The 20,273-nt window shown below is 43.6% G+C and overlaps 2 protein-coding genes across 7 annotated transcripts in view; one reads left to right on the top strand and one right to left on the bottom strand.

The window, feature by feature from the left end:
- CDC26 (cell division cycle 26) overlaps window positions 1-3,166 on the bottom strand; it is a 101,454-nt gene extending 98,288 nt beyond the window's left edge. The window contains exons 1-2 of one of the 3 annotated variants that reach the window (XM_030206514.1): window positions 3,087-3,166; window positions 1,148-1,325 (exon numbers count right to left, since the gene is read on the bottom strand). In XM_030206514.1, coding sequence (XP_030062374.1) covers window positions 1,148-1,228 — 81 coding nt within the window. In that variant the 5' untranslated portion in view covers window positions 1,229-1,325; window positions 3,087-3,166. Of the gene's footprint in view, window positions 1-1,147; window positions 1,326-1,512; window positions 1,564-3,086 lie in introns of those variants that run through there. The other 2 variants (XM_030206515.1, XM_030206513.1) reach the window with 2 other exon arrangements.
- Window positions 1-20,273, top strand: part of PRPF4 (pre-mRNA processing factor 4) — a 682,089-nt gene that overhangs the window by 142,871 nt on the left and 518,945 nt on the right. For 2 of the 4 annotated variants that reach the window (XM_030206512.1, XM_030206509.1), the window contains exons 1-2: window positions 9,665-9,748; window positions 16,794-16,978. In XM_030206512.1, the coding sequence (XP_030062372.1) occupies window positions 16,813-16,978 (166 nt within the window). In that variant the 5' untranslated portion in view covers window positions 9,665-9,748; window positions 16,794-16,812. Of the gene's footprint in view, window positions 1-9,650; window positions 9,749-16,791; window positions 16,979-20,273 lie in introns of those variants that run through there. The other 2 variants (XM_030206510.1, XM_030206511.1) reach the window with 2 other exon arrangements.

The following is a 20,273-nucleotide window of genomic DNA, read 5'->3' as shown; positions in this document are numbered from 1 at the left end:
AAGTTGTCTCTATCACCTACAGCAGTTACAAAATCTTTCTCCATATATTGAAAAGATGAGTCTGACCACAGTGGTCCATACCATGAAAACATGACGACTAGACTACCATAATGCCCTGTACAAACCAGTGTTGGCCAAACCAAAACGTTTGTATCCGTTCCAACTAATTCAGAATGCTGCAGCAAAACTGATAGAAGGATGCAAGTGGCGTGACCACATCACGCTCTTCCTGCAAAAGCTACACTGGCTACCAGTACCTTACAGAGCTAAATTTAAAACTCTATGTTTGATTTTCAAGGCCCTCAGGCAAAATGGGCCAGAGTACATAAATAAGTTAACTCTTTACATACCTTTAAGACCTCTAAGGTCCTCTCAAGGATCATCACTATCTGTACCTTCATCAAAATAAATTGTACAATGTTATACCCACCAGCGAGCCTTCTCAGGAGTAGCCCCCACGCTCTGAAATTTATTCCCAGAGGGGATATGTATAACTCAACACTACCTCCACTTCAGGAAGCAAGTGAAAGCCTGGCTCTTCTCCCAAGCTTTTAGTACGTAGAGTTTATTCTTGGTTATTTTACTATTGTTATGCTGTTAAACAAAATTGTACGTTTTATGTTAAACTGTACTTGCTGTACAACGCCTTGGGTGAATCACTTCATAAAGGCAGTAAATAAATCCCCATAAATAAAAAGAAGGAACCACGCTTAGTCCGGAGGCAGGAAGCTGATTATCACCTAGCATCCCACTTCTAACCTTTCTACCTTTATGTTTTAGTAGCTGCTTGCGCTCTGCCCTTGCTTTTGGTAATTGTCTGCTGATTGAAGTAAGAAAATAAAAGGAATTGTGCTTTAGTGACAACCGGTTGTGTGAGAATCATTTGGGTAAGCCTTTCCCATCGCAGAGGTGGCGTGAAGAGGGTATCCTAACATTGAGTGTTCAGGTAGGCTGGTCCTGCCTGGAACAGCTACTACTGTTTTCATTTAAATGTCCACTGGCAAATAGTTTGCAACTCAAATCTTGCAGAAGAATAGCTCTCCCGTAAAACCTGTAGGTACTCGCCTCTGATCTGGCAATAGCTAGCCTGATTTTGTACTGCTAGCCAAAACAAGATCAGCTCAGAATCATTCCCACTTCCTCTTACCTCCAGATCTTTTCTGATACTCTCAAACTCTTCTATATCATCCAGTTTCAGTTCCAGGCGAGTTGGTTTCCTGCGTAGCATTCTGGTTGATTTTCAGCACAAACAGCAGTTAAATTCTTTTTAATTTAAAAGAAAGGAGTGATCAGTAGGGAAAAATACTTCTCTTTTGTTCTTTACACTGGAAAAATGTGAAGTCTTACAACTGAATTGCTTATCTCCCAAATCAGTATAACCATCTTACTACAGCACATAAAGTGTTGCAGGCTAAATTATTTCCATATATTGTATCATTTCCATAGCTCTAGCTCAGAAATTATAGCAATCAGAGCCCAGTAATATTCCAAATTTTAAATAGGTTTGTGTACCCATGAAGTTCTAAATCTCCTGGCCACTCTTCCTTTCAGGTCTAGTTGAACAAGTGTTCCCATGTTTTACTTCTGTCAACATCTATCAATGCTCTGGGGCTTGATGTCAGCAGGATGCCGAACTTGGATCTGTCTGCTGGTGTTCCAATACAATAACCAAATCAGCATAAGATGACTAATTAGTCCAGAAAGTCTACAAAGATATGCTTCTCTACATGGCTATTTATTCTAGCTTGGCTGTCTGTAGCTATTGCTTTATCCAAGTTAGTTTTTACTGTCCTTTGGTTTGCTAATATCCCAAGTACATGAGCATATATATACAACCTTGTCTCCCTCCCCCCATGTCTTTCACCACTGACAATCAAAAGAGCTATCAACACTGAACATCCAGCTGTGTAGTTCCCCATGGCTTTGCTTAACAGTAGCAGGCCACCATGAGATTGGTTGGTTTTGGCAAGTTGTAGGCTGCTAACTATCCCAAGTACTCTACTGCCTCCTTGGTCAATTTGGGTTTTTTCCCCCTCTTTATCTGTTGGTGCAATCTGGTTCCATGGTGGTTAACAGTGGCAGAGCACTGCCTGGGCAATCCCCTTCACTGAAAGACAACAATCCAATCCCTGATGCCCATTTCAACTGGGACTTTCAACTGCCCCATTATACCTAACCAGATAAGGAATGAAAATACAGTAAAATATTCGTCTAATTTTGTGTTTGTGACAAATAATAGATGCTAAATTCTGCAATCCCAGCCCTATAAGCATGTACTGTGTTTCTGAAGGGCAGCTAAAGTGCTATTACCAACAACCTCCCTATCCTCTGTAACAGCTGCTACAGCTACCCCTGGCCCTTCATCCCAAGGACACATGAGCTGGCCAAAACCAATGCAAGACCCTTAAGTGCCCTAGGTGAACCATTAGCTTTATGCTCCCCCTCCCTACTTGCAAGCCCTTAGCTCCCTTTCCCTCAATATTTAGTTAACTGACCTTTTTAACAATCATGATTATCCAAATCTCTCCTATAACAATCCTGAAAAATACATAATTGAAGGGGGCCAAGATTAGACATGTTGGGGTACAGCACTGATATTTGCAAGGAGGTTGTTCTGCTTTCAGTTTTGGGCAGGCTTAGGGCCCCTTCTGGCATGGGTGCCCAGGGCAAGTACCTAGCTTGCATCCGGCTACTGCCAGCCCTGATAATTGGACATCATACTTTTACACTTTAAGCTATACTTTGTATATATGATAATGTGAAACGAAAGCATTTTCCCCCAAAGTTATTCACCCAGATAAATGGTGTATTTTAAAACAGCCCACTGCAGCTAAAATAATGCATTCATAGGGCTTTGTGTTTATCTGGCTATCAACATCTATTGCTTTGCGTTGACTGTTTATGGTATTTGTTGCCCCTAATGGTTGAGTGGCCCTAAAGGGAGACTCGCTCTCCCCCGCCGCCGCCAAATTAATGCTGCTTACTACGGTACTAAAGATTTCCAGCACCTCAGACTAGCATTTTAATGGCCACTTATAACCCTCAATTGAGCTATGAAACATATAAACTCCCGCTCCAAAACCTACGTTATTCACGTCACACGCCGATGAGGATGAGCACGAACCGCCAGAATATGTTTCCCAGCGTGCCTTGCAACTTCCCCTCAGTCGGTAGTACCAGTGAATGACCTCCAAGGAGGTTAAAGAAGCAGAAGACGGGATGATGTAAAAAAGTTGAAGTCACTTAGGTTAGCCTTTGTTTCCTCTTTCCCGCGCTGCGCAGCTCAGGCAGCTGTCATCTAGTACACTCAAAACAAAGAATGCAAACCTATGACCTGCTGCAGCCACGTGTCGTTCTTTATTGTTGGTAGCATTTTTATTTAATCTAACTTATATTTTCAAACATGCTGGCTTGTGCACAGAGGAAGTATTGGTTTAATCGGTTAGAGTACTAATTTGTTCTACATTTTAAATCATTGTGTCATTTGGAGGGGCTGGCAATACGCACTTCCTGTATTCCTGCAGACATAGTATGAGAATCAGGTACTTAACAAATCAGACTTACTATTTATAAGTACAATTATAAAAAAAATAAACATTAATTAGGTTGAAACTAGGAGCATTTAACATCTCTTTTCCTGTGCCTACATCAAAACACAAAAAAATGGCACTTTTTTGTTTTGTGGAATGCAGTGGTATATTATAAAAATTGACTTGCTTTTTTTTTATTACTACTATTTCACAGATATGTATTGAATAATGAGGTAGGGGCTTGTATATATATGGCCGCCCTTGCGCTCGGTAAAATACAGGTCAATGGCTCAGGCTAAAGAGCTAGGCCTCTGCAAGCAAATGGCTCATAATAAGAGCTGGGCTTCTCTTAAAAATCCAAAGTCATCTCTGATACAAATACATTTTTCTGCAGCACAAGCTGAACTGAGTTCTCAGGGAGCTGGCACAGGAGGGGGTCTTTTGCTCTTATAAATATGCCTGGGACTGGCATCAGTGAAGAGTCATGAAAGATGTTTTGGGCTAATGAAAGTAGATAAGGGGGTAGATGTACGTAGTTAGAGAGTACTCAGAGGGAGGGGGAGCTGGGAATAGCTGAGAAGAGCAGAATGACCGATGAAGTAATCTCGCCACCTGTGCTTTGCACCCCTTTTGTGTATAGTTTGAACCTGGGACCTAATGAAGTCACCCTTATCGGTTCCTTATCAACTGATAAGGGATAGCAAGTTCTGCTGACAAAGCTGGATCCCATTGGAATCCATTGGGTTGAGACAGTATAAAGGAAGCACCCCGAGAAGTGTAAGACGCAGAAGGAGAGACAGAGAGAGAGAGACAGACGCAGATACATAGGCAGATGCAGATGCTGATGGAGGAGAGCTGATGTGTCATGTGATTCTGTTCCACTGTATGATTGACTGAATTGCTGGTATCCTCATTATTGGGTAATGTATCAATGCTAATTAATACTAATAAACTATATCTCTTTAACTAATTGAAACTGGGTTCCTCTTTAATTACAGACTTAGCTACGGCTGAGCCTGTACTGAACTGCCATGAGCAGATTCAAGGTTGGGAAAGCTAGATATTTGGAGGGCATATGTAACTTTGCCCAGAGAGATGAGACGGCCCACTGCTTCCACTGCTTGATTAGCAAAGGCAGATTCTGAGAAAATAAACAGGCTTCCTTCATGCAGAAGTTCTGTCCAGAGGCAGTCTAAATGGGCCAATACTGTCCAGTTCAGCACACTATTAGCAGCCAAGTTCATACAAAGTTATGTTAAATGGAAAATAATGCCTATGTTTACAAAGGCGCGCTATAGGCACATAGTGTTTAACACACCTTAACTTTATAGGCACGTTACAAACACTAACACGCCTTAGTAAACATACCGCTAAATCTGTTGGCTCAGGCTGCTTGCTATGTTGAATATTCCATCACTGTTTCATTATCGATACGAAGTATTATATATTAAGGGAATTTGCTGTAAACGTTGTTTTAATTCATTTATCCAGCCTTACATGAACATAGTTTAGCTTTTTAAACACAAAGGTGAATCTTAAGGGTAGTTACATAGTAGATGATGGCAGAAAAAGACCTGCACAGTCCATCCAGTCTGCCAAACAAGATAAACTCATATGTGCTACTTTTTGTGTATACCTTACCTTGATTTGTATCTGTCATTTTCAGGGCACAGACCATATAAGTCTGCCCAGCACTATCCCTGCCTCCCAACCACAGGCTCTGGCACAGACCGTATAAGTCTGCCCAGCACAATCCCCGCCTCTCAATCAGCCCCGCCTCCCACCACCGGCTCTGCCACCCAATCTCGGCTAAGCTTCTGAGGATCCATTCCCTCGGAACAGGATTCCTTTATGTTTATCCCACGCATGTTTGAATTCCGTTACCATTTTCCTCTCCACCACCTCCCGTGGGAGAGCATTCCAAGCATCCACCACTCTCTCCATGAAAAAATACTTCCTGACATTTTTCTTGAGTTTGCCCCCCTTCAATCTCATATCATGCCCTCTAGTTCTACCGCCTTCCCATCTCCGGAAAAGGTTCGTTTGCGGATTCATACCTTTCAGATATTTGAACATCTGTATCATATCACCCCTGTTTCTCCTTTCCTCCAGGGTATACATGTTCAGGTCCACAAGTCTCTCCTCATACGTCTTGTAACGCAAATCCCATACCATTCTCATAGCTTTTCTTTGCACCGCTTCAATTCTTTTTACATCCTTAGTTGAACAATCCTTAGTTGAACAATTAGGTATAAACTGTGTTTTTTTTTTACTTGTTTTGGACTGCTGTCTGTAATTTTTGAAAATGTAAATGAATACATATGGTAATCTCATTTTTGTTAATAGTTTCAGATATATCCATGTACTTGCTCCCATTGTATAACTGAATTCTATTATTCTGTCTCACTATATTTTCAAATGTAAGCCACACTGAACCTGAATTTGCTTGGGATAATGTGGAATATCAATGTAAAAAAAACAAATCCTTTATCTTCCACCTTTTAAGATACTGCCTATCCAGCTGGATGGTGATGGCACAGTGAAAGTAAGTTTAGCTCAGTGAAGACTAACTAAAAATAACTTGATCCTTAGCTGGTCCCAGTATTACCATATTGGAAAAGCAACCATACCATGGCTCTGTGGTTATGTTCCACTAATAAGTTAACGATTAACTGGCTATCTTGAAAGGATTATATAACCTTTAGATGCATGACTAGGAACACAAACATACACTTATTTATTCAACTAGTATAGGAGTGTGGTAGCCATGTTAGTCCACTCTTAAGGTTATCAATAGAAATCAAACAAAATAAAACATGGAAAAGAAAATAAGATGATACCTTTTTTATTGGACATAACTTAATACATTTCTTGATTAGCTTTCGAAGGTTGCCCTTCTTCCTCAGATCGGAACTAGTATAAAAGGCCCGTTTCGGTAGGCAATGAAACGGGCGCTAGCAAGGTAATCCCCCCCCTGCAGCGTCCTTCCTGTCTCCCCTGCAGCCACCCATCTGGTCTCAAGACCCCCTCCCCACCAACCCTCCTCTGCCCCTGCAGCCACACATGTGCAGCGGCCCTCCTCTCTCCCCTGCTCCCCCTGCAGCCACCCATGTCCAGCAACCCTCCTCTCCCCCTGCAGCTACCCATGTCCAGCGACCCTCCTCTTCCCTGCCCCCCTGCAGCCATTCATGTCTTAACGACCCTCCTCTCCTTTCCCCTTGCCCCCCCTGTAGCCACCCATGTCCAGCGACCCACCTCTCTCCCCTGCCCCCCCTGCAGCCACCCATGTCCAGTGACCCTCCTCTCCCCCTGCCCCCCAGCAGCGTCCCTTCTGTCTCCCTTGCCCTCCCCTGCAGCCACCCATCTGGTCTCAGGCCCCCCTCCCCACCTCCCTCTTCCCTGCCCCCCACGCAGCCATCCATGTCCAGCGACCCTCCCCTCCTCTGCCCCCCTCCAGCCACCCATGTCCAGCGACCCTCCCCTCCCCCCTCGGCGCATCACCCAAACCCCTAACCCCCCCAGCGCATCACCCAAGCCCCTACCCCCCCCTCGGGCACATCAACCCCCTCGCCACCCGCAGCCGCCAATACTAACGCTGTCTGGCCGCTGCTGCATCTTCTGTTGAGCAGCAGCGGCTGGTACAAAAAGAAAAAAGCCAAAAAAAGATTTTAAACCTGAAACACGGCTCCGTAGACAGCCATCTGGCATTGGCTGTCATCTCTGCAGCCGCTCCTCCTCTCCCCTCTGACGTCGCTGTGCTCCTCCGGGGTCTTCCTGCAGGGGCAGTGACGTGGAGGGGAGAGGAGGAGTGGCTGCAGTGACGACAGCCAATGCCAGATGGCTGTCTACGGAGCTGTGTTTCAGGTTTAAAATCTTTTTTTGGCTTTTTTCTTTTTGTACCGGCCGCTGCTGCTCAACAGGAGACGCAGCAGCGGCCGGAAAGCGTTAGTATTGGCGGCTGCGGGTGGCGAGGGGGTTGATGTGCCCGAGGGGGGGTAGGGGCTTGGGTGATGCGCCGGGGGGAGGGTCTTGGGTGATACGTCGAGGGGGGGTAGGGGCTTGGGTGCTGTGCCGAGGGGGGGCACTGACAGCTGTTTCCCAGGCAGGGGGAGGAGTGTTTCCCTACTCCTCCCCTTGCCTTGGAATCAGCTGTCAGTGACATCACTGACGTCAGTGCATTCTAAACTGCCTAGCAGACCACCTCCCGAGGGAGCCACAGTACCAGGCACATTAGAACGTTGGAGGTGAGAATTATTATATAGGACTAGTATAAAATGCCCGTTTCGGTAGGCAATGAAACGGGCACTAGCAAGGTAATCCCCCCCCCTGCGGCGTCCTTCCTGTCTCCCCTGCCCCCCCTGCAGCCACCCATCTGGTCTCAGGACCCCCTCCCCACCAACCATCCTCAGCCCCTGCAGCCACGCATGTGCAGCGGCCCTCCTCTCTCCCCTGCTCCCCATGCAGCCACCCATGTCCAGCGACTCTGCAGCCGCTCCTCCTCTCCCCTCTGACGTCGCTGCGCTCCTCCGGGGTCTTCCTGCAGGGGCAGTGACATGGAGTGGAGAGGTGGAGCGGCTGCAGTGACGACAGCCAATGCCAGATGGCTGTCTACGGAGCCGCGTTTCAGGTTAAAAATCTTTTTTTGGCTTTTTTCTTTTTGTACCGGCCACTGCTGCTCCACAGGAGAAGCAGCAGCAGCGGGACACCGTTAGTATTTGCGGCTGCGGGTGGCGAGGGAGTTGATGTGCCCGAGAGAGGGGGTAGGGGCTTCGGTGATGCGCCGGGGGGTGGGTCTTGGGTGATGCGTCGAGGGGGGGTAGGGGCTTGGGTGCTGCGCCGGGGCGGAGGGGCTTGGGTGTTGCGCCAAGGGGGGGCACTGAGAGCTGTTTCCCAGGCAGGGGGCCTACTCCTCCCCTTGCCTTGGAATCAACTGTCAGTGACATCACTGACGTCAGTGCATTCTAAACTGCCTAGCAGACCATTTCCGAGGGAGCCATAGTCCCAGGCACATTAGAACGTTGGAGGTGAGAATTATTATATAGGATATCACAAATCCTCATGTACAGACAGAAAACAACCTTTTAGGGTGGACAGTGGTCACAATGCGCTCCTTTTACTATTGACCATTTAGAAGAAAAAAAGAGTCTTCAGTTTTGGCACAGTATAAGTCAGCACAAGAACAAAATATAAGTAAAACAATGGGCTACATTAAGGGCTTACAGCCCATGTAATTATGTTTAAACAAATGAGAGATCTGCATGAAACAAAATCTTTATTTTGACTTATAAAACCACTTGTCCCTGATATATGCTCAAAACGGAATAATCCATTTGTGTATCTAAAATGTAAGCTTCTACAAAACAGATGCAGATGTGATTACATTTGTGCCCCCAATGAAAAGAGAATTGAATTTTACTTCCAGTAAATTCCATCTTTTTAACACCAGGCTTGCAAGGCAGATTACAACAGTTAAGAAGATGAACCCATCAAGAAACAGGATATCCTCACTGAAATCTCGCCATCTGCATTGCATAAAATGAGCACGAAATACAAAGTTTATAACTGCTGCTTCTACCAGCTATAATAATTTTAAAGCTGTTTTAATGATGCTCAATTTTTATTTCCCATGATATTTATATCTAGATATTAGAAGCTTTCAAATAAATGATTATCAATAGAAATCAAACAAAATAAAACATGGAAAAGAAAATAAGATGATACCCTTTTTTTGGACATAACACATTTCTTGATTAGCTTTCGAAGGTTGCCCTTCTTCGTCAGATCGGAAATAAGCAAATGTGGTAGCCGATAGTATATATAAGAGAAACATCAAAGCAATACTTTGACAGCTACCACACCTCTCAAATAAATGAAAAAGTGGTAAAATTAAAAAAATATATATTTTGCCCTCTACCTTTTAAGGCACTGCCTATCCAACTAGAACAGCTTTAGACTCTTTACAAATGGACCACGCATTTATTTTTAATCATCTTTTGCTACCGTTTTCAGTAGGGTTTACTATTGTTTAGGGTGAACTCCGCCTATTGCCGGCAAGCTTGCCTACTGGCTTCAGCCGTACGGGGCTCCTGTTTTATTCAACCTCCTTGCTCTGACCTTTCCCTTTTACACCGGAAGTAACTGCAGTTTTTGCGTGGTGGTAGTTGGAGTGGAGGACTGGAGCTAAGGAACTGGAACTGTGGCGATTCGTTTGTTTCCAGGTAATTTCCTGGTGACGGGAGTGGGGAGCAGTGTCTTTTATTGGTATATATCGGCTGCAGAGTTTAGAGATCTATGGAGTCCGAATTCGGTTTTTCCTATAGGAAGTGTGCAGCTTTTCCAGGGCCTAGTCTAATGTTTGTAATAGTTTGTTTTTAAGGTACAGTTGTTGCTGTTTGAGTATTGTCAATTAAGCATTTATTATTAAAACAACTTTTATTCAAAGCCACCCCCCCCCCCTAAAAAAAAAAGAATCAGCTATTGAACATCATACTCTTGATACAAAAGAAACAGGCATACCTAATGACCAAAAATGTAAGAATAAAATGAAAGTTCTGGCTTGCGAAATAGTAACATATAGAAATGAGTTATTTATTTGTAAGGGTACTTCTCCGCGGACTGAAGATCTTATAGCCACATAGCTGAAGTAACATCCCAATAATGTTGTGCTGACCCGGCCTTTTAAATCTCAGAACGCTCTTAGAGCTCTCGCCGCATGTCCCTGGGCTCGCGCCTTCCTATAGCTACTACATGTACACAAGCGATTCTTCCCTTCTCAGTTACTCCTTAAGCTGGCGACAGCGCCGGCTGGGACTGTGTGGCTGTGAAATCTTCAGTCCGCGGAAAAGTCCCGTTACAGGTAAGTAACCAAAATTTCTCCCCAGGACTTTCAGATCTCGTAGCCACACAGCTGAATACTCCCAAGCTGAAAACAAACAAACAAACAAAAAAAAAAAAAAACAGGGAACACGGAACAGTTATAGCAGTATTCTTGTTGACCGTTTCCTGGTATTGGTGGAGGAGGAGGAGAGTTGATGCCTAATTGAAAAGATAACAAGCAGTCTGCCCAAAAATGAGAATCTGCTGAGGAAGCAGCCTCTATAGAAAAATGCTTCGTAAATGTGTGTAAAGAAGCCAGCTTTACTAGTTTGCAGATATGTAGTGGAGATGCTCTGTAAATATGAGCTGTTGTAGTGGTTGTAGATCGAAAACAATGTGTAAGAATTTGAGAAACTTGTGTGAAATGTTATTGAGTTGTTTGCTGATAATAAAATGAATACCTGCAGCTACTCACTTAAAGTCAGATAGTAGATCAGGTGTTCTTAAATAAAAAAAAAAACAGACAAAAGATTGCAAATGCATACTGTCAAGTACTGAGCATGATGTAAATAGGAACAGCAAACATAGTTTGAAATGTCTATATGTGAATGCCAGGAGCCTAAGAAATAAGATGGGAGACTTAGAATATATTGCACTAAATTAAAAGTTAGATATAATAGGCATCTCTGAGACCTGGTGGAAGGAGGATAACCAGTGGGTCTCTGTCATACCGGGATACAAATTATAGCGTAGTGATAGGGTGGATTGAATTGGTGGAGGGGTAGCATTGTATGTTAAGGAGAGCCTTGAATCAAATAGATTGAAAATTCTGCAGGAAACAAAACCCTTCTTAGAATCACTGTGGATTGAAATTCCATGTGTAAAGGGGAAAAGGATAGTGATAGGAGTGTACAACTGTCCGCCTGGCCAGGATGAACAGACGGATGCAGAAATGTTAAAGGAAATTAGGGACGCAAACAAACTGGGCAACACAATAATAATGGGTGATTTAAATTACCCTGATATTGACTGGGTAAATGTAACATGGGGGCACACTAAGGAGGTGAAATTCCTTGATGAAATCAAGGACTGCTTTATAGAGCAGCTGGTACAGGAGCCGACGAGAGAAGTTAAAATTCTAGACCTAGTCCTTAGTGGAGCGCTTGATCTGGTGCAGGAGGGAATGGTTCTGGGGCCACTTGATAACAGTGATAATATGATCAGATTTGATAATAGCTTTGAAGTAAGTATACATAGGAAATCAAATACGTTAGCGTTTAACTTTAAAAAAAGGAGACTATGATAAAATGATTAGAACGGTGAAAAAAAAAAAGAAGAGTGGCTGCGAGGGTCAAAAATGTACATCAGGCGTGACTGTTGTTCAAAAACACCATCCTGGAAGCCCAGGCCAAATATATTCTGTGTATTAAAAAAGGAGGAAGGAAGACCAAACGACAGCCGGCATGGTTAAAAAGTGAGGTGAAGGAAGCTATTAGAGGTAAAAGAAAATCCTTCAGGAAATGGAAGAAGGAACCGACTGAAAATAAGAAACAGCATAAGGAATGTCAAGTCAAATGCAAAGCGCTAAGGAAGGCTAAGAGGGACTTTGAAAATAAGATTGCGCTGGAGGCCAAAACATATAGTAAAAATGTTTTAGGTATATTAAAAGCAGGAAGCCGGCAAAAGAATCGGTTGGACCGCTAGATGACCGAGGAGTAAAAGGGGTGATCAGGGAAGACAAAGCCGTAGAGGAGAGATTAAATGAATTCTTTGCTTCGGTCTTCACCGAGGAAGATTTGGGTGGAATACCGGTGCTGGAAATGGTATTCGAAGCTGACGAGTTGGAGAACTTAATGAATTCTCTGTAAAACTGAAGAGTAGCAAATCTCCTGGACCAGATAGTATTCATTCCAGAGTACTGATAAAACTGATAAATGAACTTGCGGAGTTATTGTTAGTAATATGTAATTTATCCTTAAAATCGAGTGTGGTACTGGAAGATTGGAGGGTGGCCGATGTAACGCCAATTTGGAAAAAAAAAAAAAAAAGGTTCCAGAGGAGATCTGGGAAATTATAGACCGGTGAGTCTGATGTCGGTGCCGGGCAAAGTGGTAGAGAACAAAATTACAGAGCATATTCAAAAGCATGGATTAATGAGACAGTCAACATGGATTTAGTGAAGGGAAATTTTGCCTCACCAATCTATTACGTTTCTTTGAAGGAGTGAACAAACGTGGATAAAGGTGAGACGGTTGATATTGTGTATCTGGATTTTCAGAAGGCGTTTGACAAAGTACCTCATGAAAGACTGTTTTTAGGCCCCTTGTACCCCTCCCAAATGAGCATGTACCAGCCATCCACAATTTGGGGGGATAAAAGAAACCAGGGCTACGTGCATATGAGAAAGTAAATTATTTTATTTACTTACCAAATACAGAGAAATCATGAGACATCAGTACAGTTACATAAAGAGATGTTCATTGTGACTGCTTATCTGAAATACTATTCTGTTTCAGGTGCTTATATTGTTTGTTTCAGACAGTGATTTACATGACTTTTTCTGCAAATTATCCTTCTCTTAGATTATTATCTGGTTCTCACCGTCTGCTTTCCTTAACATGTTAAACCACATTCTTCCTGTTGTTTACACTAGTTTCTTTCTGAAGCCTGCTTGCCTGTAAGGGTATCATAATAGACCATAAATTCCAGAGATCATAAATTCCAGAGTCATGCAGGCTCGTCAGTCTCTGATAGATTGCAGGAGTCACACAGGCGTATCAATCTCTGGCCTTTTGACCGATTCCATAGTGCATGACTGTGCTCATAATTCTACAAGACTCCAGAGAAAATTGGAGAGTCATGGAATAGGAGGTAGTGTTCTATTGTGGATTAAAAACTGGTTAAAAGATAGAAAACAGAGAGTAGGTTTAAATGGTCAGTATTCTCAATGGAGAACGGCAGTTAGTAGGGTTCCCCAGGGCTCTGTGCTGGGACCGCTGCTTTTTAACATATTTATAAATGACCTAGAGATGGGAGTAACTAGTGAGGTAATTAAATTTGCTGATGACACAAAATTATTCAAAGTTGTTAAATCGCGGGAGGATTGTGAAAAGTTACAAGAGGACTTTACGAGACTGGGTGTCTAAATGGCAGATGACGTTTACTGTGAGCAAGTGCAGGGGGGGGGGGGGGGGGGTCGTGACGCCATGCTAGAGAGCAGCCGCAAGTGAAGGGCTCTCCAGCTAATGTTTTCTCTCCCCATGCATCGGGCCTTTATCGGACCCACAAAATATAAGCAGCTGTAGTCAGAAAAGGTGCGTAATACCTTGAAAACCGAACAAGTGATTTGGGGAAGGGAGATAGCATCGAAAACGACCCAAAACGACAAACAGGCACAAACCAGCGGAATCCAAGATGGCGACCTCACCGAGTGGAGCCGGCTCCTCGGTCTCCTCCATATGGGTGGTGGAGATTACATCTGAGATGACCACAGTACTGGAAGACTTGTTAGAGAGACGGTTGTCTCGTATTGACATGAAATTAGAGAAACTGCAAACTCGGATGGAAGATTTGACCCGCGAATGTGTGGCCTTTCAAACAAGAACAAGTGAGGTTGAAGACAGGGTGACGGAAATAGAGGACATGCAAAAAGATCTTAAAAAAACAACTCGAGACTCTGGAACAAAAAGTGGAGGAGAATCGCTCCAGGAAAAACAATTGACGCCTTGTGGGGCTCCCTGAAAATCTGGGCGGCAAAGACCTTGCAATTACACTGGAACGCTGGCTTGCTGAGAAAATTGCCTTCCCTACTAGTTTGGGACCACTGAGGGTGGAAAGAGCTCATCGGATAGGGCCTCGCCATACTAATGTTTCCAGACTGAGAGTGATTATCTTGAGGGTGTTAAATTTCACCCATAAGCAATTTATTTTACAGTCCTCAAGTACAGACAACACCTTACTTTTTGAGAATAAACGGGTTCTGTGTTTCCAGGACTATTCGGTGGGAGTGGCTGGGAAACGGCGTGCATTCTCACCACTCTGTGCTAAATTGTTTGCAATGAAAATACGCTTTACCGTGATGTGTCCAGCATTGCTGAAGATTATGCATAAAGGGACAGCCCGCATGTTTGAGTCGGCGGAGAAGGCGAAGGAGTTCTGAGAGAACTGATAGAGTACTGATAGAACTGAAAAATGAGCTTGCAGAGCTACTGTTAGTGATATGCAATTTATCCTTAAAATCGAGCGTGGTACCGGAAGATTGGAGGGTGGCCAATGTAACACCCATTTTTAAAAAAGGTTCCAGGGGAAATCCGGGAAATTATAGACCGGTGAGTCTGACTTCGGTGCCGGGGAAAATGGTAGAGGCTATTATCAAAAACAAAATTACAGAGCACATCCGAGGACATGGATTACTTGAGACCAAGTCAGCACGGCTTTTGTGTGGGGAAATCTTGCCTGACCAATTTACTTCAATTGTTTGAAGGAGTAAACAAACATGTGGACAAAGGGGAGCCAGTTGATATTGTGTATCTGGATTTTCAAAAGGCGTTTGACAAGGTACCTCATGAAAGGCTACAGAGGAAATTGGAGGGTCATGGGATAGGAGGAAATGTCCTATTGTGGATTAAAAAGTGGTTGAAGGATAGGAAACAGAGAGTGGGGTTAAATGGGCAGTATTCACAATGGAGAAGGGTAGTTAGTGGGGTTCATCAGTGGTCTGTGCTAAGACCGCTGCTTTTTAATATATTTATAAATGATTTAGAGATGGGAGTAACTAGCGAGGTAATTAAATTTGCTGATGACACAAAGTTATTCAAAGTCGTTAACTCGCGACAGGATTGTGAAAAATTACAGAAGGACCTTACAAGACTGGGAGACTAGGCGGCTAAATGGCAGATGACGTTTAATGTGAGCAAGTGCAAGGTGATGCATGTGGGGAAAAAAGAACCAGAATTATAGCTACGTCATGCAAGGTTCCACGTTAGGAGTTATGGACCAAGAAAGGGATCTGGGTGTCGTCGTCGATAATACACTGAAACCTTCTGCTCAGTGTGCTGCTGCGGCTAGGAAAGCGAATAGAATGTTGGGTATTATTAGGAAAGGTATGGAAAACAGGTGTGAGGATGTTATAATGCCGTTGTATTGCTCCATGGTGCGACCGCACCATGAGTATTGTGTTCAATTCTGGTCGCCGCATCTCAAGAAAGATATAGTAGAATTGGGAAAGGTGCAGCGAAGGACGACTAAAATGATAGCGGGGATGGGACGACTTCCCTATGAAGAAAGACTAAGGAGGCTAGGGCTTTTCAGCTTGGAGTAGAGACGACTGAGGGGAGACATGATAGAGGTATATAAAATAATGAGTGGAGTGGAACGGGTGGATGTGAAGCGTCTGTTCACGCTTTCCAAAAATACTAGGACTAGGGGGCATGTGATGAAACTACAGTGTAGTAAATTTAAAACAAATCGGAGAAAATGTTTCTTCACCCAACACGTAATTAAACTCTGGAATTCGTTGCCGGAGAACGTGGTGAAGGCGGTTAGCTTAGCAGAGTTTAAAAAGGGTTAGACGGTTTCCTAAAGAACAAGTCCATAAACCACTACTAGATGGACTTGGGAAAAATCCACAATTCCAGGAATAACATGTATAGAATGTTTGTATGTTTGGGAAGCTTGCCAGGTGCCCTTGGCCTGGATTGGCCGTTGTCGTGGACAGGATGCTGGGCTCGATGAACCCTTGGTCTTTTCCCAGGGTGGCATTACTTATGTACTTATAAGGCAGTTAAAAAACATTTTTATTTTCAAATCTAGGCGAAAAACCCACTTTTTGATGCTGCTTTTAATTCATTTGTTCATTACCCTTATTTTATCATCCCCACCTTAGTAATTCCCTTATCTCTTATTTGTCCTGTTTGTCCAAATTAAATTGTATGCTCTGTCGAGCAGGGACTTTCTCTTCAGGTTCAAGTGTACAGCGCTGTGTACGTCTAGTAGCGCTATAGAAATGCTAAGTAGTAGTAGTAAAAGAGTTTGAGGAGGTGGAAGAGTTCACTGGTTTGAGAGGTAGCAGGGCTAGTACTTGGCTATGGAAACGATTTTTGTTGTTTGTGATGTATTTTATTCTGTGTACATAACTTTGTGATCCTCCAAGAGCGCAGGATTGTGTGGAATAGAAATATGAAATAAATAAATAAATAGGTGTGCATGACTGCAGAGGTTTGTTTGCACTGTGCCTTATATATATTTCTTGTGGATATCTTGAAAACCTGACTGGCTGGGTGTTGCCCAAGAACTGGAATGAGAACCACTATTCTGTGAGAAAAATCCTTCTTGTATTTGGACCTCATAGTCCCATTGGCCAGACTTTGATAATCATCGGTCCCAAAATTTTACCTGGAAGTTCTCTGTACTGGAGAAATTCTCTCATTCCTTTTCTCTTGTCCTCAGACTTTGAAAAACCTCCACGATGTCAGATGACGAAGATGGTTCCCCTGTGGTGAAGAAGTCCCGTATATTTTATGGAAGCCTAGCAGAAAAGGAGCGAGAACGACTTGCAAAAGGAGAGCCTGCACTGTTAGGAAAAGCAGCAGTGAAAGCGGCAATAGAAGCAGGCAATATTAACATAACCAGTGGTGAGCATAAACGTGCCTTAAAGAAATCCTTATTCTCCAAATCTGGTACATGTTGGTAAGGGAATGGGACTCGAGGAAGTTATATGGAAATACTTTTAAAACAAATAGGAGGAAATGTTTTTTTACTCAACGAATAGATAAGCTCTGAAACTCTTTGCTGGAAGAGGTGGTAATAGCGGTTAGCATATCTGGGTTTAAAAAAGGTCTGGACAAATTCCTGGAGAAAAAGTCCATTGTCTGCTATTGAGACAGACATGGGAAGTAGAGAGTTGCACGGGGACAGAAATCTTACCCGTTCCCACCCGTCCCCGCGAGAATTTAATGGTACATAAAAGAAAATTCTGGTCAGCTCCCTCAGTCTCTCTCTGGATTTGAGCCACATCACTGTAGGCAAGGAAGGAATGGAAGCTGAAACTTAGAACACTCTGGTGTGCACATGTAAGATTTGTCTCTGATTTCTGGCACTGTGTGCTGAGAGGTCACCACATGCACGCGCCAGTAGGTCAGGTGACATCCGATGCTCTTGCCTGTGTCAGAGCTGAGGTCTGCTCATCAGCCCGGGAGCAAAGAGGATTAATTGTAACATAGTAAGTGACAGCAAATAAAGACCTGAACAGTCCATCCATTCTGCCGAATAGTCACACTCGTTATCAATTCATGATTAAATCAACGAGTGTGATATTATATACTTTCTTTCGTGTTTCTGGAACATAGACCATAGAAGTCTATCTGGCCCTATACTTATGTTCCAGCTGCTGGAGTTCTCGCTGAAGCCCATTCCAGTCTATTCGTCTTCTCATTTGTGGGATACAGACCGTAAAAATCTGTCCTGCACTGTCCTTATATTCCAGCCACTGAAGTTGCTGTCTAAGTCCTTTCTAGCCCATCCTAAACCAGACTGCCATATATTAGACACAGACCATACAAGTCTGCCCGGTATCGGCCCTAGTTAATCACAGCCAGAGTCGCCATTTAAGCGTCACTTGACACATCCACACATATGCAGCCATTTAAGGTTAGGATTTTTATAACTTCCATTTTCTAATTAGAGATACTCTGTGTTCATCCCAAGCCTTTTTGAATTCCATCATCATTTGTGTCTCTACCACCTCCTTAACGGAAGACTTTCCACATTTGTGCTGTTAAAGCAAGGAGGAAGAGGAGGAGGAGACAGCACTCAAGGTACTCGGTAGATGAGAGGCTGATGCAGTGCAGCTTACACGTCCACGGGAACCCCGCAGGACCTGCTTCCGTCCCCGCGGGAACCCTGCAGAACTGCTTCCGTCCCCGCGGGAACCCCGCAGGACCTGCTTCCGTCCCTGTGGGAATCCCGCGGGTTCCCGTGCAGCTCTCTAATGGGAAGCAACTTCTTGCCCTGGGATTTGTAGTATGGAGTGTTGCCACAATTTGGGTTTCTGCTTGGCCTGGCTTGGCCACTTTTTGGAAAACAGGATACCGGGCTAGATGGGCCATTGGTCTGACCCAGTATGGCTACTCTTATGTTCTCTTAAGTACTGCCTTTCTATGATTTTTGCAACTACATTCAAAGCGATGTACATAGTATGTACAGGTACTTATTTGTACCTGGAGCAATGGAGGGTTAAGTGATTTGCCCAGAGTCACAAGGAGCTGCAGTGGGAATCAAACCCAGTTCCCCAGGATCAGTCTGCTGCACTAACCACTAGGCTACTCCTCCACTAAACATAAGTACATAAGTATTGCCATACTGAGACAGACCAAACGTCCATGAAGTCCAGCATCCTGTTTCCAACAGTGGCCAATCCAGGTCACAAGTACGTGGCAAGATCCCAAAACAGTACAATACATTTTATGTTGCTTATCCTAGAAATATACAGTGGATTTTCCCCGTCCATTTTAATAATGGTCTATGGACTTTTCCTTTAGGAAGCCACCCAAACCTTTTTTAAACCTCGCTAAGCTAACCGCTTTTACTACATTCTCTGGCAACAAATTCCAGAGTTTAATTACACGTTGAGTGAAGAAATATTTTCTCTGATTCGTTTTAAATTTACTACTTTGTAGCTTCAGTGCGTGCCCCTAGTCCTAGTATTTTTGGAAAGAGTTAACAAACGATTCATGTCTACCCATTCCACTCCACTCATTATTTTATAGACCTCCGTCATATCTCCCCTCAGCCGCCTTTTCTCCAAGCTGAAGAGCCCTAGCCGCTTTAGCCTTTCCTCATAGGGAAGTTGTCCCATCCCCTTTATCATTTTCGTCGTCCTTCTCTGCACCTTTTTTAATTCCAGTATATCTTTTTTGAGATGCAGTGACCAGAATTGAACACAATATTTGAGGTGCAGTCGCACCATGGAGCGATACAAAGGCATTATAGTGGCCTCATTTTTGTTTTCCATTCCTTTCCTAATACTACCTAACATTCTATTTGCTTTCTTAGCGGCCGCCACACACTGAGTAGAGGGTTTCAACATACCATCAACAATGACGCCTAGATCCCTTTCTTGGTCAGTGATTCTTAACTTGGAACCTTGCATTACATAAATAATTTGGGTTCCTCTTTCCCACATGCATCACTTTGCACTTGCTAACGTTAAACATCTGCCATTTAGATGCCCAGTCTCCCAGTCTCTTAAAGTCCTCTTGTAATTTTTCACAATCCTCTTGTGATTTAACAACTTTGAATAACTTTGTGCCAGCAAATTTATATTCAATCATTTTTCTTAACAACATTACATCACTGATACAGCATAAGTTCAGGAAAACAGTACCATCCGTGAAAGCAATGTTGGATTAAAACAGATACAACACTGTATAAACCTCCCCCCCCCCCCATCACTTCCCCAACCTCCAGTTCCCCAAAGAACAAGCCCTCCCCTACTCATCTGTAGCAAATCAAGGGTTCGGATATTGCTTTAAATATTGTTTATTCACACATCAATAGGCACACACATATTACATAACACTCTTATGCAATATACATACATCACCACAGGATTGTAGCCTTCATCTGAGCTGCAACAGCAATCGGGGAAGCACCGATGACCGCCCAGAGATCTGTGGGAAATCCCACACTGGAGAGGCGTCCCTCGAACCAGGTACAGAGCTTCTGTTTCTGCCAGGGGCTTCCCCTGTTTTATAACCCCAAACAAGTGTGCCTGGAACAGAACAATGAAGTGGCCAAACTACATTCCTCTCTCACAGGCACCCCTCTGATGAAAACACCGGACTTGTTTCTCAGTTCTCAACACAATCCTGTAGTGAGTTACCCACCGCAACGGAATGTTGTGGTAGCAACCTGTCAAACAAATATTCT

The sequence above is a fragment of the Microcaecilia unicolor genome, chromosome 6 (assembly GCF_901765095.1).
Source record: "Microcaecilia unicolor chromosome 6, aMicUni1.1, whole genome shotgun sequence".
Classification (NCBI taxonomy): domain Eukaryota; kingdom Metazoa; phylum Chordata; class Amphibia; order Gymnophiona; family Siphonopidae; genus Microcaecilia; species Microcaecilia unicolor.
Note: the sequence above shows the minus strand (reverse complement) of the source record. Positions and strands in the feature narration are given on the sequence as shown.